General features: G+C 42.3%; 1 protein-coding gene and 1 non-coding gene across 4 annotated transcripts in view; one reads left to right on the top strand and one right to left on the bottom strand.

Annotated features, from left to right (window-relative positions):
- Window positions 1-16,554, top strand: part of LOC139211752 (tensin-2-like) — a 30,464-nt gene extending 13,910 nt beyond the window's left edge. For 2 of the 3 annotated variants that reach the window (XM_070842117.1, XM_070842133.1), the window contains 24 exons: window positions 4,430-4,462; window positions 4,566-4,615; window positions 4,721-4,904; window positions 5,061-5,111; window positions 5,232-5,354; window positions 5,455-5,519; window positions 6,289-6,372; window positions 6,467-6,579; window positions 6,747-6,807; window positions 7,104-7,179; window positions 7,653-7,782; window positions 8,441-8,506; window positions 8,620-8,736; window positions 8,835-10,253; window positions 10,388-10,538; window positions 10,650-11,515; window positions 11,675-11,806; window positions 12,917-13,009; window positions 13,198-13,275; window positions 13,463-13,540; window positions 14,115-14,283; window positions 14,476-14,544; window positions 14,816-14,845; window positions 15,012-16,554. In XM_070842117.1, the coding sequence (XP_070698218.1) occupies window positions 4,430-4,462; window positions 4,566-4,615; window positions 4,721-4,904; window positions 5,061-5,111; window positions 5,232-5,354; window positions 5,455-5,519; window positions 6,289-6,372; window positions 6,467-6,579; window positions 6,747-6,807; window positions 7,104-7,179; window positions 7,653-7,782; window positions 8,441-8,506; window positions 8,620-8,736; window positions 8,835-10,253; window positions 10,388-10,538; window positions 10,650-11,515; window positions 11,675-11,806; window positions 12,917-13,009; window positions 13,198-13,275; window positions 13,463-13,540; window positions 14,115-14,283; window positions 14,476-14,544; window positions 14,816-14,845; window positions 15,012-15,156 (4,383 nt within the window). In that variant the 3' untranslated portion in view covers window positions 15,157-16,554. The remainder of the gene's footprint in view (window positions 1-4,429; window positions 4,463-4,565; window positions 4,616-4,720; window positions 4,905-5,060; window positions 5,112-5,231; window positions 5,355-5,454; window positions 5,520-6,288; window positions 6,373-6,466; window positions 6,580-6,746; window positions 6,808-7,103; window positions 7,180-7,652; window positions 7,783-8,440; window positions 8,507-8,619; window positions 8,737-8,834; window positions 10,254-10,387; window positions 10,539-10,649; window positions 11,516-11,674; window positions 11,807-12,916; window positions 13,010-13,197; window positions 13,276-13,462; window positions 13,541-14,114; window positions 14,284-14,475; window positions 14,545-14,815; window positions 14,846-15,011) is intronic. The other variant, XM_070842125.1, reaches the window with a different exon arrangement.
- A 1,141-nt stretch (window positions 16,555-17,695) lies between these two features.
- Window positions 17,696-17,767, bottom strand: trnaq-uug (transfer RNA glutamine (anticodon UUG)). The gene has a single exon. It is a non-coding gene; the product is annotated as a tRNA-Gln (tRNA).
- Between the last annotated feature and the right edge of the window lie 5,296 nt (window positions 17,768-23,063).

A 23,063-nucleotide genomic window follows, 5' to 3' on the forward strand; every position in this document is an offset into this window, starting at 1 on the left:
CTTCTCCGTGCCAGTTATGCTGGGTGATGCTTATCGAGGTGTCCTTTGCCATCTGATGTTGTTTATTCAGGGGGAGCACATGCTTGTATCTCACAGCAGGGCTGATTGTGGTTATCCTGTCCCCAGGCACTGAAGGTAGAGAGCGACAGAGTGCAGCAGGAGAGGGGGGAGCAGGGGAGGGGAGTGGCAGACTGTATGGAGTAGGAAATGAAGAAACGATGGCTTTAAGATGAGAGAAAACGGAAGAAAGGCAGAGTGATAATGAGTGAAGTAAGAGAGGGGAAGCCATACTTTGATGTGAAGCCTCCTAAATCACAGCCACTCCTAAATCTGCCCTCTGGTACCTTGGGTGAAATGTTAACAGTAAATAAAAAGCCTCAGAGTTTTATTTAGCTCTCAGTGGACTTTGGCCGTAAGTGTCTCTTTGTGAGACTGTGGAACTTGGAACAAGATGTGGTTATTTTTGTTTTTCCAGTTTCAAATGGGAAAGCTTACTCACTTCTCCCTCTCCAGAGTGTGATGTCAGCTCTGAGCTGACTGTCAGAGTGAAACCCTCTCCTGCTGGATGGCATACCAACGCCTGTGTCTCAAACACTCACATCTTCCGCTCCCTAGTAACTGAGTCAGCCGCTCCGGCAGATCTCTGTGTTTCCTCTTCCCCGGAGCAGGAATCGAGAGTGATGAATCAAGATGTGGCAGCGAAAACTTTTAAGATTCGTGCCACAGTCGCTCTGTTGTGGAAGGGATTAGCAGCCGGGGAACTCTTAAGGAAGATCCACTGTTGAACTCTAGAGGTTTCATGTGGATTGATATACATTCATTTGTCAACCAAAGTCTTAACAAAATAGTGAGAGATTTAGAGAAATACATGTATTTGCTCATGTGCCAAGAGAAAGCAAATCCATCAACAAATGAGAAAATTAGTACGACTCATATCTCTTGGTTCATTATGAAAATGGATTTAGCACCAAGTTAGCTGGAAACAGTACGCCTGGCTCTGTCTAAAGTCTACAAAATCCACCTGTCAGCATTTTTAAAAGCTATAATGTGTTAATAAGTGAATTTTAGAGGTGCTGGAAGGAATATTGTTTAAACTTAGAACAAAGTCAAGCTAGTTCATCACCTGCAAACGACCTCTTTCACAGTGTCATTTGAATCTGGAATGTATTTTTAAGCTAACTATCTACTGGCAGTACCTTCATATTTAACCAACAGATATGAGAGTGGTATCTTCTCATCTACCTCTAAGCAAAGAAAACAAACTAATGAGGATATTCCCTAAAATATTCCCTAAAAGCCAAAGTTAGCAGAGAAAAGCACATTCTGACACTTGAGAAGCTCTAGTGAGGGAATGTGTGCCACTTTTGCTTGATGAATGAATGAAAGGCGTTACTTGATGAACAAGACAAACTGAACCATTAAACCAGACCAGGCATCCAGTCCGCTAACAGTCAGTCAGTCAGTCCCTGAGTGCTGTCATTGGCACCTCAGTAAATGCTGGCTGATGAACAGGACAAACTGAACCAGATGGCTGCGTTCCCAGTGGCTCCAGAGTACAGTCCACATGCATTAATGAAGAGCCCGAGGCTGGCAGAGCCACCAAAGACACGTGTATACACTCTGCATATGTGTGTGTGTGTGTATGTGCATGTGTGAACCCAGGCTGACCAGCGCTGACATCCTGTTGCAAATTGTTTCCTGTTGACTCTGGTGTCTTCCTCCTCTGCTTTTATGCTGCATGCCAGTGCTCTCTCTCCCTCTACGTTCATCCCCCGTCTCCTTTTGTGTGCGTGTGTGTGTGTGTGTGCATGTCTGTGTATACGCATGGGCACACATGTGTATGTTGCGTCTGTCTCCTACTGTTCCTTCCTGGAGCCGACCACTTTATCCACTTAACCACCGTTATTAAACCTATTAAGAGAGGAGTTCTGCCCCATGGCTGCATCTTTCATTTCCGACAGTAGGTTTTATAACATGTTTGCGATCTGTCTTTGCGCATTTACACACTGGAACGTACAGATTATGTTTGTGCTGTGGTGGAATGTGACAAGAACTGGTCAAGACAAGCAAAGAAGAGGTAGAAATGTGGATGTTACAGTCCACAATCCACTCTAGATACAAGATATCATGGATTTGAACAAATAATAACTACATGACAAATATGGACTGTCAAAGAAACCTGCACTGCAATAAGCACGCCATGACATCATCTCGTAAATTCAGCAGTAGCATATTTTGTTTTCTGCCATGCGGTAACCAATTAGCGCACGCCCTTTTCCCCTTCATTCCTCCTTCTACTGATTCCTCCCTGAATCACATGTCTGATGTTTCCCCATTTTCCCCACATTTGTCAGTCGTTCTCTATTTCCCCTCTGCAGCGTCAGTCTCCAACTCCATTTCGCCTGTCACAGAGTTTCTGTGCCATGAAATAAGAAATCTGACATGTAGTAGAAGATCATTCTTCAACACTCATGACAAACATCTTTGGACTATTTTTAAAAGTAACCTAGCAAATCCAATGCAGTGGTCCCCGTGCCATTGCTGTTATCTTTGAAATGTTCAAAAATAGCGAGGTGAAAAAGTGAAAAGAACTTTAGATACATGATAAGTTTCGTCATACTTCAGACACTCACAACAGTAAGTAACTGAACCTAATGGTTGTTGCAAAATTTAGCCAATTAGCAACAAATCAAATATGTATTAGTGTTAATTTTGACCATTGTAGACAGACACTGGTCAGTTTCTTCTGGGTGGGACCACCCAAATCAAATCAGGATCACAATACAGCAGCCACTCACAATGGAAGAATTAATTTTTCAATGGTTGCCTCAGTTTCAATGTCATTTGGGTAATGTCATGTTGCTAACGTGATATGCCTACAAGATAAGTAGTTATTCTGCAGCCAGTGAACACAGATAAAATCTACTTCAACTGTCAGGGACAGCTGGAGGAAATCAAATACTGTTATGATTTAATTTCTCTGTATGTGGGATCGAAATTCACTTGACAATCACTTTTTGATTTGCACTAAATGTGTTTTTTTATCAAAGTTAGAACAGGATTTGTTCACAAATTCGTCCTCGGAACCAATATCTACCTGAGAGCTATGACATCGATCCAAAAAATGGAAATGACAAATGTCCTACGGCATTGATCATACCTTGTGAGTGTAGCTGTGACGTTGTTTCAGTTGTAGATCATTGTGCTTGTCAGGCGTTTGACTTATTAACCCGTTGCCTGACACCTGTCAGCGCGGGCCAGCACTCAGCCGGAGGGCGGCTCAACTGTCAGTCAAGCTCATGGGATAGTTCAAAGGTCAAAAGCTGACAAGGTGTCACCTGTGTAGGTCTACAGTTGGAGCCCACAATTGTGCTGTAATACTGAACGTTTGATTCCATTTCTTGGTCTCCCTTTCTTCATTTTGCCTTTGTTAGGCTGAATGCATTTCTTATTTATTTTTTTTATTTTGTTGTTTTTAACCATCTGATGTGATTTGCATCATAAATCACAACCATCAATTGAGACGGAAAGGTAACACAAGCCCTGACGTACCCGTGTGTACTCGCTTGTCACTTCATGGTCAACTGCCATCCTCATAATAAACAATCCAGAACAGAAGAATATACAGAGACGTGTTCAAGTCTATTTGTATAGCAGTGGCTGTAGCCTGTTCGCATGACCTAAGCTTCTCTCTCTCTCTCTCTCTCTCTCTCTCTCTCTCTCTCTCTCTCTCGTTCTCTCTGTGTACATGTATTTGTTGTTTTGGCAAGTTACCGTTGGCTCACCAGCAGAGTACAAGGACTGCACGCCACATGTAGAGTCTTCCTCCAGTAAACTTTATTATTCTCCCCTCTCCTCCTTTTTTACGAGGCAAAAAACCCACAATTAATCATTTTTATTCGGTATGTCTCCTTATACTGCGCACTTCTGGTAAATCAACTGCCCGGTCAGCACAATAAACACCAGTCGGTTATACAGAGTGTGAAAGAAGAATTAAAAGAAATCAATGCAGTATTCTCAATTTCTGTAGACATGTGTGTGGGTGCTTGTCAAAGTTTGTCTTTAAGTGTGTGTCTGTTTGAGTCTGTGTGTGTGTGTGCGTGTGTGTGTGACATCATGCTCCACTAACCGATCGTGTGGAAGAGCCAAATATGTGCTGACAGCCTCTTCTTCAAACCAGCTGCTGCAGATGACAGGCGGAAAGTGAGAACGAGTCTTACTATCCTCTGCATCAGCTCTTCATCTTCCCTCCTCATCCCCTCATGCTTCCATCCCTTCATCTGCACTGCTGGAACCGGACCAAGAGCATTAAACCGAACACATGACTTGGCATGTGTTTGGATCATTCCCTGTGTGTGTGTGTGTGTGTGCGTGTGTGTTTGGTTATGCGACTTTTGCAAAAACCAACCATGTGCTTGTTTTCTTTCAGGTGACTCCCATCTGTACCTCAACACCAGACCTGGTAAGTGAATTTACATGTACTTGCATAAAAGTAGTTTTATTATTTATTTATGTAACGCAATAAATCATTGCTGTAGAGTTATTCTTTCCTGATTATCTCTTAGCACGGCTCGACTAAATCTACAACACAGAAGAAGAGAGGCTCCATACCAAGGTACCAAGAACCCTGAATCACACATCAATTAACAGAAAATGATAATAGATATTTAAAATGGATACACAGAAATGCGCTAAAACAATGAATTTTCACACCTTGCAGGAGTAAGAGTGTGGAACAAGTGATGGAGCACGTGATGGACCGTCACTATGACTTTGACCTCACCTACATCACGGAGAGGATCATCTCCGTCTTCTTCCTGCCAGACCTGGAGGAGCAGCGGTACTGCAGAAACCTACAGGAAGTGGCCTCCATGCTTAAATCCAAGCACCAAGACAAGTTCTTGGTTAGTCCTAAAACTGAAAATATAATGCTTATCAGTGATACAGACAATTAGCTACCATATCCTGTTCCCTTTGTTCCCTGTTCCCCTTGCTCAGTTTGTAGTTGATATGTAAAAATAGATTTGTGAAATCCTCTAATGTGTCTCTGCCTTTTGCAGCTACTAAATTTATCCGAGAAGAGACATGACATCACCAGACTTAACCCAAAGGTACCAGTATTTACAAATTAAAAGATGACACAGCATCGGTTTGACACAGCTGAGATTTGTATTTTCAAGGTTAATGGTCAAGTTTGACAGTACTTCTATCTTTCCACCTCTGCGGTTCAGGTGCAGGACTACGGCTGGCCTGATCTTCACGCCCCACCTCTGGACAGGATTTGTGCTGTTTGTAAAGCCATGGAGACCTGGCTGACCTCTGACCCTCACAATGTCGTGGTCCTCCACTGCAAGGTCAGTGCAACCTGAATCCACATCTGCTGGCTCCGCTGTGGCAAATGTAAAACAGCGCTGAAAAGCTATTTCATAGTCGCTTTGATCCGTTTTCCGACAGGGACACAGAGGGAAGACGGGGGTCATCGTGGCCGCCTACATGCACTACAGCAAGATATCAGCTGGGTAATGTGAAGCATTATAGATCCAACAAGACTCTGGAGATACCACATGTGTAAAGAGTATGGCTGTCAATCAGTTGAAGAAAACTGACTACTTATTCACACAATTTGATCTGATTAATTGCAATCATTTAATTAATTACAAAATCAACATGATAATTATGACAGTACAGTATAAAATCAATTACATGATGAATTTACACCTGCTGTCAAAGCTGCATTTTAACTGAGATCTTGAAATCTGCTTAACTAATATAACTACTTCTAACACTTTTGTGTCTCAATCGTTATTATTATTATTTTTTCTTTAAATTTTTTGGTCTATATAATATCAAATAAAAAGTGAAAATTACCTACATTTCCCAGAACCAAAGTGAACATATTTAAATTGCTTCTTTTGTCCAAACAACAGTCCAAAACCCAAAGATATTCAGTTTACCGTCACAAAAACCAAGAAAATATAATATTCAATCTGAGAAGCTGAAACCAATGAATTTTTAGCATTAGTCCTTAAAAAAAAGACTTGAACGTTTAATTAATTAATTGACTTTATATCAGGACTTTCCTTGGCAAACTCTAAACAGACAAAATGGAAATGTCCAACATGCCAATAAAGCAGTATTTGTACAATAGATTAAATGGGTAGGCGAGGTCATGATTTAACATGAGCAAACATTTCATTACCTCCAAAAAAAACACTATAACTTCCTGATTTTTTCTTGCACAAATCTGCACTGTAGCATTTATTAAAACACTTCCTGCTGTGTCCACAGAGCGGACCAGGCTCTCACCACCCTCGCCATGAGAAAGTTCTGTGAAGACAAAGTGTCCACCTCCCTACAGCCCTCTCAGAACAGGTGGGACACCGTACACCACTTCTTGTGCGAGTGTCATCACGTCAGTCTCTCTTCCCTGCTCTCCTCACATCGTTTCCTCACCTCTCGCCTTCAGGTACATCTACTACTTTGGCGGTTTGCTGTCCGGCACCATCAAAATGAACAGCAGTCCTCTGTTCCTCCACCAGGTCCTCATTCCATCACTACCAAACTTCCAGACGGGCGGAGGTCAGTTTAACACAAATAGCTTGCATAGCTTTGTCACAGTAATTCTTAGCTTTGATCAGTGAACAGAAAGTGTTTAACAATGTAAAAGCAATGAAGCATTTGTTTGTCTATAAAATACCCCTTTCCCTTTTTTTGTTTGTCTCCTTAACTCCTTTCTGTATCTGCAGGTTTCTACCCTTTCCTGAAAATCTACCAGTCCTTGCAGCTGGTCTACACCTCGGGCGTGTAGTAAGTACATGTCCAGTTGTGCAGCTGTACCACTGTGTTTCCAGCTCACCTCCTGCGGGTAGAAGCCCTTCCTTCTCCTGTCCAACTGACAGATGTTGTCTATATGGGCTGCTGTCTGTGTTTAGGTGTAGGCTGGTCTGTGCTTATGTTAAAGTTAAAGTTATTTATCTCTGTTTTACCCAAGTGAGGCATGCTTTGACTGGTTTTATGTATGTTTCAAACTGGTGTGGCCATCTTTTTTTTTTTTAAATTCTGTGTATGTGTGTGTGTGTGTGTGTGTGTGTGTGTGTGTCCAGTGATCCCCAGAGCTCCAGGGCAAGAAAGCTGTGTGTGACTATGGAGCCAGCGTTATTATTAAAGGGGGACATTATGGTAAGAATCATCCACTGTATGTAACACAGCACATCACTGCAATAACTGCAATACCTCTGTCGTTTTTATACTTCTGTAGTCAAAGGCTTCCATTCCCACTTACTCAACCTCTGTAAAAAGAACAGTTTCTTCTCTCCTGACTTTGCCTTTAAAACATGCTTGATTATTTTTAAACCACTTAAGCTACAAATCCTCTGTAGACTATGAACTTGCATGCTTCATTATTTTCTTAAGCTGTCTTGCATGTCCCTTCTAGAGCTAAAAGTCCTAAGCGACCTAGAAAGACTTGTAGGTGCTTTATTTACCAAGTGTAATAGGTTGCCACAGCAGTACACAAACAGTATAACAAAGAAAATCGAATGGTTATAATCTTTTCATGCTTGTCTACTGACTTATCAAACTTGAGACATTCCACGCAGACTGAGTCGTGGTATTTGTACGTCGCTCGCTCTCACCTGCGTCCCTCTCTGCAGGTGAAGTGTTACCACAGGCGGAGTCGAGCAGCAGAGAGGGAGGTGGTGTTCAGAGTCCAGTTCCACACATGCACCGTTCACGGAGCCCAGCTGTGGTTTGGCAAGACCGAGCTAGACCTGGCCTGCACAGGTAGAAAAAACAGAGGCTTCACAGTTTGTTAGGAAATGCATGGAATAACAAGTAGGGGCATTAGGGCATTATGCAAGAGAGTAGAATGAGAGATGTTTATGCTACTTGTACATAAGGAAAACTGCAGTAGTGCATCACTGCTGGGGGTCGTATAGAGTATACCGGTGCTTTACTACACTACAATCTGAGTATATTGTGAACATATGAATGAACGAATGGAAACCTGCAGTATATTTCTGTTTCTTCCTTAAAATGGTTTATATGGCTGTATAATTCAAGACCCACTTATTTTTCAGACCATTGTGGTGTTTGTGTGTATTTTGACACAAATAACAAATGACGGCGTCAGTTTAGATGAAACAGGAACGCTTGTACATCGCTCAGTATGCAGCAGTCTCATGACAGTTGCTCTAAGTGCTACACGCTGACGCATGCATACGATGTATGAATAATATTGCCCACACTCATGCATGACTGTAAGAAGAAAGCTCATTTCTTTGAAGTCATTATGAAGAGTGAAAGCAAGTATGTTTATTTATTAACTTTGGTATTTCCACTTCACAGATCATACTTTCTTGTGAATGCTTTTATCTGTCTCTGAGTTACGGAGACAGCCTGGATATTTTTAGTCATTGCCTTCATGTTCGTCTTTCCGTAGATGACAGGTTCCCTCCAGATGCTACAGTCGAGTTTATCTTCTCCAACGGACCAGAAAAAATGAAAGGTAAATATTATCATGTCTGTCTGTCACCGCGTCCTTTTGGTGCATTTCACGCACCTAATCTCTTTCTTGTCTACACCCTCACATGCTTCATATCCATATGTCTGCTTTCTAAGGTCGAGAATACCGCAAGAATGATGCCTCCATCAAAGTGGACTACAACACCTCAGACCCTGTGGTCAGGTGGGATTCCTATGAGAACTTCAACCTGCACCACCAAGACAGCATGGAAAGTAAGAAGTGTGCGCAAACACACTGGTGTAAAAGATCAGATTTATGTTAAGAGAGTAAAATCAAGCATCCAATCACTCTCTTTTCTTGTTTCTACCAGATATCTCTCACACGAGGGGCCCTCTGGATGGCAGCCTGTACGCCCAGGTGAAGAAGCGCCGCGGCCCGGGCTCCACAGCCTCAGCAGCATCACCCAACAGAAGCCTCACCAGCAGCCCAACAGTCAAGCCGCAGACTCCCAGCCAGGCCCAGCCTCTCAGCCACACCTCTGACTCTAGCCGCTCCTCTGTCCCCTCTGATCACCTGGGAGACGGCTCCCTATCCAAAAACCGCCCAGACAAAGAAAACGCTGAGAGTCCGTTGAAGAGAGGAGACGGGGAAGATGGAGCAAAAGAGACAACAAGAGGGAAAGAAAGGGATAGAGAAACAGCAATTTTAGATGACGCGGACCCGTCAAGTCCTGGCGGATTGAGGAGAGAGCACTCGTGTTGCGGTCGAGCAGGCACAAAGCGTGGCGATGTTGGATGGGAGAAGGAACGAGATCCCTGCCTCAATAATGGACATTGTCTCGGCCGCTGCAACAGCATTAAAAAACATCCAAAAAGCCAAACTCTGCCGGCCTTACCATCTAAGTCTGTGTCCCCACCTCCTCATTCGACTCATATGGAACTCTGCCATCGACATAGTGCCCATCCTTTACCAGAGTTACCATGGGAACGTCCACCCCCACCGCCACCCCCGCCTCTGCCCTGTCTCCACAGGCCTTGCTACCCTTATTCCACCGCAGCACACCCCCACCCACACAGCCACACGCTCCCAGCCTCAAACAGACTCTGCACTGAGGAAGAGTGTCACCTCTTCCATTATTCCAGCCACGGTCCAGCCGCTCATCTCTCCCATCAGTCATTGCCCTCCAGCCCTTACAGGGAGATGTTCTTCAGCTCTCCAACACCATCCTCCGGTTGCCCCTGTCGGGACTGCTCCAGCAGGCGAGAGCACCAGCCGGGCGCAGCGAGAACATTCCACCCATTGCACCCCGACCAATCAGAAAACCCACACTGGTCCCAAGGAGCAGGGGGGCAACGAACGAGAGAGGCGCCACCGCTATGGGAAAGTGAAAATCCATGGGAGGTAGCAAGAGAGGCGGAGTTCTGGCAATGCAAATCGGCCATGCCGTCATTTCGCATCTGCCGCTCCACTTTGGATCAGGGTCCAAACCCAGAGCAACCTAGATATGCCATCGGCCCTCATCAGGGCTACCCCAGCCCCCAGTCACTGATGGATGTGCGGGATGGAGCCAGCAGTGGGTACCACACCCCTCCACAGCCCCGCCACTCCTGTCCCTGCTCTCCTTATCAGTCATCCCCAGCTGAGAGCCACGAGAGCCGGAGTTACGCCTCAGGGTACCACTCTGGATCAGCCTCGCCTCTGCCCACTTGTAGCCCCTCTCCTGGAAGAGGCAGGCTGCCTGAGACCCCCTCCGGAGCTAGAGACCAGCAGCACACAGATCATCACAAAGGTGAATGATGGATACAGTGGGGATTGTTTTTTACATTTAAGTGACACATTTGTTACTTCTTTTATCACTTATGTTTCTTATTTCTTTGTTATACTTACATCTCATCTTTTTTTTTTTTATCTCATTTCTCAAAGTGGAAAAGGTCAAAGCTGATGTGGAGGATGACATATCCCAGGGTTCAGAGTGTAAATCAGACTCTAATGGCCAGTCAAGCACCCCTGGATTGGACTCCGACCATGACTACACAATCATTGGTAGCAGCAGTCCCACGCACACAGAAGACAGGTGGGTGAAACTTTCCCTTTTTGACATCTACAAATGCTGAAAATAAAATGACATTTATCTTTGTGTATTATTTGTGGATAATTATCTTATTCTTTCCATACTTTTCCTTAGTGTACCTGCTGATAGCCCTCCTCAAAGCCAAGAAACCTCCACACATCTGGAGAGCAACACAAATACCAGCAAAGATACCACAGAAGTACCAAGAGAAACACTAACACAGGGTTCCAGCATATCCATAAACTCCACACGACCATCAAGTGAGCAGAATCTGACCTCTGATGGTAAGTTCGTAGCAGCCAGGATCACAGGAGGTGCAGAGGGATCTAACCCACTACAGACTTCACACTACGCCACAGTCATCATCACCCCCGTCCAAGTGCAACTGAATGGCTCTGCCCTTCCTACTGATACCCCACCTGACAGCAGTGGAGGTGTATCCATGAACCCTTCAGCCAGTCTCAGCTCCAGCCCTTCCACCACTTCCCCAAATTCTCCCATTGGCTCCCCAGACCTCCAGTCTTCTCCCCAGCGCTCCGCATCAGCTGCAGACTCAGCAGGACAAAGACTGACCCCGGACAGAGACGGCTCAGCCGACACCAAACCACCATCACCTGTGCCCGACGGATATCACACACCAACCTTCCCCTTAGCGTCCTATTACTACCCATTGCTAAACGTCCCTCGTGTCCCGTACACTGGGTACACCGCAGTCACCATTCCCGCCATCCAGCCGCCGCTTCCCGAGAAGAAACGGCTCTCAACCACACCGGGATCCCTGAACGGACACAACTCCTTACTCCGGGTCTCCTCAGCTCCTTCCCCTACACACCACGTTACTTTCTCCGCCGCTGTGGGAGAGCAGAGATGGGGGTCTGCACAACACAGCTGCAGGGAGGACGCAGACATCAGGGTCAACGCCAAGTTTGTCCAGGACAGCTCCAAGTATTGGTACAGACCAGGCATCTCCAGAGATCAAGGTGAGGGTTATCATGAAGGAGTGTCTTTACCAAACAATCCAATCTTCTTTGACCCTTAATGGTTAAGTGATACAGTAGAGTGAAACTACATGATGTCACTGTTGCATCTCTTATTTCGCACCACGACACCCCTCCTCTAAAGTGTCCCCTCTACTGCAGCCATAGCTGTGTTGAAGGACAAGGAGCCAGGAACATTCCTCATCAGAGACAGTAACTCCTTCCAGGGTGCCTACGGCCTGGCCCTCAAGGTGGCCACCCCACCTCCCAACGCCAACATCATTGGCAGCAAAGGTATCCCTTAAAAATATGTCGTTAACATCAATGAGCTGGCTTCCAATGCACCTTTCACAATAGTGGTGTTATGTGCATCAATGAGTGATTGATTACATGATTTTCATTCATTTAGTTAAGCCTGTTTTAATATCCAAAAAGGCAGCTGATTGGTTTGCCAGGAAGATTCTTCCAGCAAATAAATGTACAAAATAACAAATAAATAAAAAACAACCAATTAAGCTTTTAATTGGTTTAAGTTTACTTTTGATTCAACTGATTTGTGATTTTCTTTGCCTTGTTAATTTGCATTGGTGCTGTTATGAAGACAAAGAAAAATACATAGATAAATATTTCATACTTGAACTCGAGTGATGCACAGCGGCGTCCAAAGGCCCGAGGCCACATTGAAAATCTCTAAAATTTTCACATGAAACATCAAACATTTAAAAACACATTATGACATGTTATTGAAATGAAATATTTAGGATTTCACACTATTTCTAGCAATCAAGTTTGAGCAAATATGTCGTACTGACCAACTTATCTCCTTTGTAGAAAAGCGGAAGTGGATCAAATTGCAACTCGTCTTCAGTGGAAGGGAGACAACTCAAGGAAATCTGACCTTTTGTACAAAAGAGTTGTTCAAAGCCACATATTTGCTTAATCTTTAATATTTCTTCATTTTATGTTGTCAATCCTCAAACTTAATTATTTCCAGGTTTACATTAAATTAGAGGTTTTCACAGTGGTCTCTTTTTGACCCCACTGTAGATGTTTTGCATCATTATTTCTTTACTTAAAGTGCTATTAATTAAGCACTGTTTTAACCCCAATTATTATTCATATGCATTCCTATTCATGGGAATGCATATGTTTATGAAAGACCATCACTTTTTATAGATTTCAGATGAATTATGTTCATGCATGAAATGAAAAACGCAAATGCAGCACGGCCGTGATCAAAAAAGGAAGTGGCATTATGGTTATGATAAGTTTATAGTAATAAGAATCTTAGATTTGTTGTATTTTTCCTCATGCATCCTTGTAGAGTTTGCTCTGCAGGAAGACAGGCTGCCTTATTTTTCATTCTCACTGCCTCCCTTCTCGCCCTCCTCTCCTCTCTCCCAGGGGATCCTCTGGAACAGCTGGTGAGACACTTCCTCATCGAGACGGGACCGCGAGGAGTGAAGATCAAGGGCTGTCAGAACGAGTCCTACTTTGGTCAGTGTGTGGAGGACACAACTGCTGCAATACGTTTCACCTATTTTGCTACATGCAGGATACAGAGACAGATTGTCTTCATCTGTAAACCAAGAAGTGTTTTTGTTTTATTATTATTCATTATTGCCTTTTAATCTGTCATTATCACAGTCGTTTTTTTCTGTGTTCTCTTTCTGTCTTTGTCTCAGGGAGTTTGTCTGCTCTGGTGTACCAGCATTCAATTACTCCCATCTCTCTGCCATGCGCCCTTCGCATCCCAGAAAAAGGTAAAATCAGTATCATTACATTTGGATGTCGTGATTTACAAATTAAACATTTACCTTTTCATATAAGATTATCACCAGAGAACAATCAAGCACTTTACAGAATAGCATCTTATTACAGCAGTGTACAGGCTGAATCTTCAATCATTTAAACAGTATCACTGTGTAACTGAACACTGTGATGTTTCAGATATGGTGGGGGAGCTTCAGGAGGCGCAGAGTGCGACAAACACCAGCACAGCAGCTGACCTCCTCAAACAAGGAGCAGGTAGTGCATGAGCCTGCTTTCTACATGAGCCTGTTTTCTTTTGGCCGATTCACATGCAGTGCCATTGCTGCAGTTCTTACTTTTGACCAGCAGGGGCTGCTCAAACCTCATATCTTCATAGCAGTGAGCCATAAGAACATATTTTAAAATATATATAATTAACCTTTATTTTACTAAAAATGTTCCCATTGAGATTCATAATCTCATTTACAAGGGAGTCCTCACCAAGACAACAGCGTAAAAAGTTTCACATATGAGAAGAAATAAAGAGAAATTACATCAAAGGATTAACAAGGTCCAGTAACAGGACGTGTGCTTTCAAATATTCCTTAATGCTGTTTTTATATCTTCCATTCTTATAAAATAATTTAGTTTAAGATTACTTTGTAGCTCAAACCAAGATGAGGGTGCAGAGGAATGGCGTAGATCATTTATCCATGCGGACCTATAGGTGCAGCTACTTTAAAGTTTTAGATTAACTTAAATAAGAAGGCAGTTTGTGTACTATGAACTTATAAAGGACAAATGTATTCTTTTATCCATTAATCCATATTCTGTCTCTCTCATGAACAAGCTTGCAACGTGCTATACCTGAACTCTGTGGAAACTGAGTCTCTGACTGGTCCCGAGGCAGTTTCCAAGGCAACCAAGTGCACTTTGGCTCTGAGTCCACGTCCAGTGGCAACAGTGGTCCACTTCAAAGTGTCTTCTCAGGGCATCACTCTGACCGACAGCAAAAGAAGGTGCAGAACAGTCTTACTTCCCGGCAAAATTCACAAAAGTCACACTTTCAATTCAGTGAATGTAACTGGAAATTTTTATTAAAAATGGTTTTGGTTTTTGAGTAAATCTTTCTATGTTTGACACAGTATGTATGATAGAGAAACTACTAAAGAAACAAATATTGAGTCATAACGTTGTTTGTGTTTTCACAGGCTATTTTTCAGGAGACACTACCCCATCAACACTGTGACTTTCAGCAGTCTTGATCCTCAGGACCAGAGGTGGGTCACTGAGACACTGATAGCATTTTAATAAAAACTATATGTGCTTGTACTTGTTACTGCTGATTATCCTCAGTAAAGGCAGTAACACGTCTGTGTGCTCGCTGCTGCTGCATAAATACTTTCTGTATTGACTTATATTTCATAAATATAAGTTCTGTGTGATTTGCTGGTCAGTGCTCAGTCTTTGTAAAACTCTCTCCATGTCTTTGTTATTCATGTTTTCCTACGTTTTGTCTCCGTGTCTCTTATCTGTGTGCCCGTGCTTCAGGTGGACTAATTCTGATTGCACATCATGCAAGTAAGTGCTTGTGTCACTGCGTGTTTTTCTTCGTGAGTGGCACAATGTGCTACTTTGCATGGCAATTAATCCCCAATCAGATTTGTTACTCTGGTTTGACTCGGCGTCAGAGATCGTTTGTTCTCCGGCCCTCTGACTTCTCATGTCTCCTTTTTCTTTGGCGCAGGATGTTTGGCTTCGTGGCGAGGCGGACGGGCAGCGCCACAGAGAACGTGTGTCACCTGTTTGCAGAGATGGACCCTGAGCAGCCGGCTGTGGCCATCGTCAACTTCATCAACAAAGTCATGCTGGGACCACAGCTGCACAGATGAGGGAGATGGGGAATATAAAAAGTCTGGACTACTGGGGATCTTGGGGAGACAGTAATATGATTTTGACATAATTCTTATGTGTGTAACTACATTTTCGCTTGCATCTGCACAGGTGGCACCACTGTGCTTGGCTGTATGACTGTTTTTATTACAGGACCCAGCTCTGACTGATCGATGCTCTGTTGGGCAAAGTATTGTTAATATATCAGTTTACAGATCCAACAGTTTAGAGAGGAATAGCTCAATAAGCCAAAGAATGACCTAACTTTGGTAACCTTTGCCAAATGAGATTGAAATAAGAGTTTTAAAGTTTTTTTGCTGGTTCACATGATGTACAACAACGCTGCATGAGTGACAATCCATTTACCACACTGTTTTTGCATCAAAGTTTGTCTATATCAACATTTAAGGCGAAAGGAACGATGTTAAGAAGGTCTTCGAACAATGTAGTAGAAGGTTTTAAGGTGTAAAGTGGCATAACTGCAATTGTTGGCCTTATGAATGTGAAAAAGAAATAAGGTTGCGATTACATGAAAGAGGTTATTTATTGTGATTCAGTGGTTTGGTAAGTATTTATAACAATCAGCATTTTTTTTCCCATTGCAACTATAAATCTATTTAAAGTGTATTTTTGTCGTAGTGATAACCACGGATGTAGAAGCGAATCAAGCTAAACCTGCCTACAATTTTAAAGCACAGACAGATGGATGATTTCACAAACTGTTGTGTAGCTACATAATACACGTGAAAGTAAAAGAGAGGTCAGCCTGAGACAGAAATAAAACATGTAATTTAAAAGATCACAGGCAGAACATGTCCATTTATATCATTTCCACAGCTACAAAGCATTTCTTGGGGATGTTTAAAAAAAGGTACAATGTCTGCAACGTTGCTAACGTCATTCTAAAAAAAGAAGCCAGTGAAGAAAACTGTCCATATCACAGATGAGTCTTGGTCCTGTTTATGTCCCTATTTAACTAAGTAACCAATATCCATGACAACACATAATAACAAGTGTTGTGTTCACTTTAAGCCAAAGACGTCATTATTGTGTAATGATATTTCTTTTTTTGTTTTGCTTTGTTTTTTATCATTACATTTTTATTGTTTGGTATTTGTGTGTTTTCTATACACTGATATTACAGTATTTAGATGACTCCGGCACAATGATTATTTTTCATAATGGATTTTTATGTAAAAGAAGTAATATATTTTAGTCTTCTGGGGTGGTGAGCTGAATGGTATTTGTCATATTCGACAGAAAATTTAAATAATAAAATCAAATGAAATGCGAGTGAATGTTTCATCATTTAAAGGCTTTTTGAGATATTTTATTATTATTTACTTTTATTATTACTTATTTTCAGACCTAATCATATACGTGTTGTTACCTTTTTTACTTGCTAAGAGCAGGTAAAGGTGGTAAATCTGATTAAAGTGAGTGCAACTCTTGGCTTCTTGTATGATTTCCCACAGACTCTCAGTTCTAGCTCGTACCGATCGCTTTGAAACAGCAGGATTCATGACGCATGTATTCATACCTCCTCCTCCTCCTCCTCCTTCTTCTTCTTCTTCTTCTTCGAGGTTTTACAGGAGCTGCCATCCTTGACGTTGCTTCACGGCCTGGTGGAGGAAGTCTTACACAATGTCTATTCTTAAAGTCATGTAATGAGTCCAGTTGCTGACATAAAAGGAAATAGCCACTTTCTGCCGTCCACACACTAATCTACTTTTTACACTGGCCTTTATTTAGTATTTTCTGTATCTTTCAGTAATATATGATATATTGCTGCTTACTATTATGCTTTTTCACCATCAGAAAACACTGCAGCCCCTGTCTATTTATTAACTCTCCAACATGGACTTTGGGATTTAACCACCATCCCTCTTTTCATTTACACACATGAATTTGCCATCTCATTAATCAATTATTCCTTTAGTTTACACACATGTGATCTCATGTCAATAGAAACATAGTTTGCCGGCTTACTATCATCTCTCCCAGATTTTTAGGTTATTATTACAATCATATAATAATTATTGCTTCCCTCCAGCCCACTGGGACTCTTCCTTCTTCTCGTACTTACTTAAAAAACGGCAACAACCTCCCTGGTGTAGTGTTCCCAGTTTTAGCCTCTTTGTACTCTCCCATGCTAAATGGAAAACATGGTTCATCCTCAGTACTATTATTTCTCCTCAGTGACTCCTCAGTTTTTTGCCTCTTCTTCGCTGCTCACACAAATCTCTGAAATTATTTATGGCACTTATAATTTTTTCTCCTGTGCAATACTTGCAATATACACCTCCTGTGCAATACACACATGTATATATTTTATATTTTACTGTTTTTATATTCATTATAACCCTTTTTCTGGCACTACTTCTGTTACTCCCACTTTGTTTCTGCACCTTTTCTGTCTCTTGACTCTCTGCTGCTGTAACAAGTGAATTTCCCCGGTGTGGGATAATAAAATCTCCGTTATCTTATTTCTATATCTCAGCAGACGTGATTTTTCAATTGTTATAAATCAAAAGGACGAGGTCCCACCGAGATTTGAACTCGGATCGCTGGATTCAAAGTCCAGAGTGCTAACCATTACACCATGGGACCACCTTCATGATCGTCAGCCACAGAACTGGATTTGTTGCTAACCTTGTAATATGGCGACTTTTTTTTTATTTGTGACTTTTATCATTAAAGCGCATTACCTCTCCGGTTGTATATCTTACCATACGATGCGCCATTAGCCAGAAGAAGGTCTTACTCGGAGTGACAAACCCCGTGTTTCCACATTTCTAGTGAAGCTAGCTAAGTAAAGCTAACCTAGCTAAGTCTGGTTAGCTAACGATGCTCGCTGCGTGATGACAGACAGCAGCGTCTGAGTGTGAAATCAGAGGTGGCTTGTTATCAACATAAAGTCGACCACGTTTTCTGACCGGGCCTGACGATGTGTTATCAAATCAACGAGGGTTTCAGAGTCAAGTCAATTATTTTCATTACGGTGGTCTCCTAGCTAGCTAGCTAGTCGTTAGCCGACTTCGGTTTCTCAAAATAAAAGCTCTGTTTTCAAAATAAAAGCTCAGATTAGATATTTAGTGGATGGTGTCAAACTATTTTTTTTTATTTAAGAGATGTGAGATACACAAACTAAATTTTAACATCAGCTCTGCAACAGGTTCTTTTTGGGGGAAGCAGCATCCAACTGCAAATTTATGATGAAGGTTGGACTTTAACCCTTAAACTTGTTTCAACATTAGAAATGTAGATGTCTTTACTTTTTACTTGCGTGCGTTTCTTTTTTTCATACTTGTTTGATCATTACTGGGGTGAACGTGTAATTTAGAATTTCATAGCCAGTGACTGCTTCACTGCACTTGTTATGCATAAATAAAGAACCTGTAAACTTGCTCAGTGTATAGATAAAAGATAGTTTATTCTAATGTGATTGAGGATGGTTGATTTGTTTGTGTGTAAACCTTTTTCACAGCAGACACTCGTCAGACTTCATTGCAGGAAAAGTAAAGGTGAAACAAATGTAATTAACGGTGGCTCAGTTTCATCACGTGTCAGAGTGGGCCATAGCAGTGAACCAGTATGCATATGACCAGCACCCTGGAATAAGACCATCTTAATGGAGTGCAGAAGTTTTTAGTGTTGTAACTTATCCCTGTGCTTTTTCCTGCTATGAGAAGTCAAAAAGTCTTCTGTGTAAAAGATCTGACACTGAGACTATTATTAGGTTTTCCAAAGCACTTAATAATAAACTAGATATTGATGTGTGTTTTGTTCGTAATCCAACTCTACTCAACACTTAATCTATTTGACTGGGCTGAGAGATATAATGAGTTAGGAGTTATTTACATTACCATAATATCATTAGATCTTCATGCTCATTTATTTTTCTTTGTTTCTGAGGAACAATAAAGGTTCCACTTTGGTGGAATTGCTTGGAAGGAGCTCAGCTGGTTGCACAGCAGTACATTTCATTGGCATGGACTCATGGCTGATTTCCTTTGTACCATTTTGAAAAACACTGCAAGATTTAACACTGTGGTGTTGTTATAGGCCAGGCACCCATCTGTGATAGTACGGCATAGTAATATTTTCCCTCGTCCTCCCAGAAGAGGGAACTAGAGGCTTTCTTCTTGTGTAGTCACATTTCCATATTGCAGCTCCCGGCGAGCCTCTGGACGAAAACAGTAGGACGGCGGCATGAGGTTTCAGATTTTTCTGTTGTGAATGACAGCTCACAGTCAGCCTCAATGCATCACTAAATTTGATAACTGGCTCATGTAGCAACTGTATAAGCTGTTTTCAATAAGTCCTGTTATTTTTGTGCTTTATGACGTCTAAGAACTATAGGAGTCCAGGAACAGCTTCCACCCCCTCTTGGCCATCTTCTGAGGAATTATAAAAAGAAAAATAACCTTTGGTCTCTTAAGTAAATATTTGAAGAAGACAAAGGAATTCCATCAATGCCCAAGATTTGCTGCAATATAAAACTTTGAAGACAAGAAAGAGAAATGTTTGTTTTAGTGAAAGCTCGTGAGCTAAACCATAAGTGACACGTAAAACCACTTCTGTATGTCCTTTACTTCTACAACTGTTAGAACATTAAGACCTCTCAAACACCCGCATGCTTTCTGTAGAATTAAAAAAATATATATCTGTATAGTATAATTACTGGATGTTTTATTATTTGTATATTATTAAGACCCACAGCAAATATGAAAATTAAGTACATTTACTCAAGTACTTCACTTTTGTAGCTTTGTGGTACTTGTAAAGCTTAACTTTGTGTCAGACAGTAATAACTCCACTACTTTTAACAGCTGTAGATAAAACTTATTCAAACACGTTGCATACATGGACCAGTTACAGCATGAGAATAAAATAAAATAGTACCTTACACCATAGGTCAGTGCAGGACAGGGGAAGACAGTATGACATTGTATTACAAATTACAGTCTAAAACAGTACATAGAGGGGGAAAAAGAGAGAGCGGGATGGTACAAAACAGTGAAATGGAGGCATAAAGGCAGGATGTGAGCCAGAGATTTTTGGTTATAAATTTAACGGTCTGATGGCATTGAGCACGACACTACCCCGAACCTGTTGGCTCTGGAAATAATACTCTGGTAATGTTTTCCACAAAGAGACTGCATATTTTGTGGCTTGTGGATAAGTGTGGTCTTGGATGATTCTGCAGGCCTCCTTCAAGTGTCTCCTGCGGTAAATGCCCCGGCGGGTCGGCCGTTTATTGCCTGTGAGAAACTATGCTGTTTACATCACCTGCTGTAGAGCTTTACAAGGGTGGTGCAGCCTGGACACCACACAGTGATGCAGCTGCCACAGATCCTCTCAGCGAAGCATGTGTAGAAGGTTGCGAGGATCTACGGAGACATGCTGAATTTACATGTCAACATTACTCAGTATTGCTGATCCAAAGGAATCTGAAACTGCTGACTCTCCCCACTTAAGGCATATTGATGAGATGACGATCTTTCCTCCTCCTCCACAATTACCAAGATGTCCTGGCACCACACTCAAGGGTCTCACCTCTACCTTTTATGTACCCTCATCACTGTCAAACACGTTTAAAAGCACGCACGCGATACCGAGAGACATCGAAAGAAATAAAATAATGACCTTAAATGTGCTCCATTCATCTGAATATTTTTAAACATCTGTTTACAAGAAGCTGGCAAGGAATTTTGAGGCATCCCTACCATATTTTTTGAACCAAGACTGACATATTTTAAGTATATTCAGAATTTAATGTTTTATGAGAAACCTGTTAATACTCACTTTGAACATGTATCTGAATTTTAGAAATATCCTTGTGTTCAGCAGATGTTTCAGAAATCAGGTTATTACAGAAAGCCAGAGATGATCAGATGATCCTCTTTCATGAAACTCTTACATAAGTGACTGTGCTGATGGCTGCGGTGTCATTCTCAAACAGATACAAGTGGGACTGTGCGGTGCCACACAGTTAAGTGCGATCAGGGAGTACTGGCACGGGCCTGAGTGCTGAGAGTGAGCGGAGGAAGTGCCAGTTTTCACCACCAGTGGCCTGCCTGTCAGCAAGTCTAAGATTCAGTTGCACATGGTGCTGCTCAAGCCTGGTCCCTGAGGATGAGGAATGGTACTGATCGCTGTGCTATGATCAACAGGAATCTCTTATGCATGTTCCTCTTTATGCCTAGATGTGACAGGGCGGTGTGGGGTTGAGTTGATGTCATCCTCAGCTGATCTGTTCACTGGAGACTCTCTAGATTGCTCGGAGGAAGTGAGTCTATGTGGGTTTTGACCAGCAGCCCGAGGCATCCTATGATGACAGGCCTAAGTGGAACAGGGTGGTAGTCCCTCAGGCAGGATATTATGGGTTTCAAAGACAACAACAGCATGAATTCATGCTGTATTTCACTTTAGCATCACACACTGGAGCAAGCAAACACTGAGAGTATCTACTAAGACGTCTGCCAGCTGATCAGCACATGCTTTCAGAATCTGGCCGGAGATGCTCTCAGGTGCTTCAAGTGGGTTGGTGCACCTGAGCGCTCTAAAACATACTGGGTTGTTCTCAAAACATTCGTAGCATGCGTTCAGCTCGTTTTGAAGGGGGACAGGCACATGTGACGCACAGCTGGGGTTCCCTTTATGGCTCTGCGATTGTCCTCAGACCACCAAAGCTGCTTCTAAGTAATTGATAAAGCCAAGAAAGATTTTAGACACATCATGTTTCATCACATATTTATTTATTTATTGGAGATTAAATAGCTTACTGTTATATTTCTTGTCTTATGTGATGTGCGTAGACCTGATGGAGATGAGTGTGTGTGCATGTGTTTTAGTTTCACTGCATTGTGGTCAGAATAACAACATCATTTTGCACCATAATGGACAAACATTCCACCCTACAATAAATGCGCCTCTTCTAAATCTGCAGCCAGACTACTGCACAGATGTGTACGCCCACATGTTGTTTACACCTCCTCTACTGCCCATTTGCACCACAGAAGAGCCTAAAGCCACATCTGTCAGTCCATAGGGCACGTATGCCAGTATGCGCTCTGTTACTATGCCAGTTATTTATGTCTCTGCATCAGTGCCATGCAGACTAATTCCCGTAGTTTTAGTGGGTCAAGTGTTTCTGATTTATGATTTCCACTCTCCTAGTTTCCGACCAGCAAGCCAGCTCGCTGTGAAGGGCCGGAGCATCTGAGGACACAAAATGGCTGGCCGGGATACATGTCTGACATGGGTGTTGTGGAGCCAAATAAATCCCTGTTAGCAAAACGGCTTGATCCTGTGCTGGTGCCAGACTTGGAGACCGCCCAAGCCACAGGACAAGGATCAACTCTCCATGCGCATGAACCTAACACCCACACACTTTACTACTAGTTACTGCACATGAATCAACAGTTAATAAGGTTGTGACACATGTATATGGTGCTCGAGGGCTCGGGACAAGACAGAATACAAAAATGGATGTAAATACATCAGTAGACGGCACTGGCCTCTGCACATACGTGCTTGTGTTTTATGATGTGGCCCTAATTGTTGAGTGGTCTGTACTCTTTAAGCCACACAGCGGGTACATAATGTCTGACTGTCTAATGTGGGGCGGACTGGAATATTTAGGGAATGTTTGTTGTGAAAATTCTTGTCGTTTTGGAGGCGAGGCAGCGCTGGCAGGAGATTTAGAAAGCAGTGTACAACATGCTGTAGCTCCGGCACTGTGCTGACTGTCAGATCAATGCAGGGGATAAATGGAGGACTAGTGGGAGTGCAAAAATACCTGAAACACATTTGATTAACAAAGCGGAGGCGACTACATTGCTTATAAATACATTTTGCAGATTATGAGAGGTGTAGGTGCCATTAACTACATCTGTTTAAG

Source organism: Pempheris klunzingeri, chromosome 2 (assembly GCF_042242105.1).
Source record: "Pempheris klunzingeri isolate RE-2024b chromosome 2, fPemKlu1.hap1, whole genome shotgun sequence".
NCBI lineage: Eukaryota > Metazoa > Chordata > Actinopteri > Acropomatiformes > Pempheridae > Pempheris > Pempheris klunzingeri.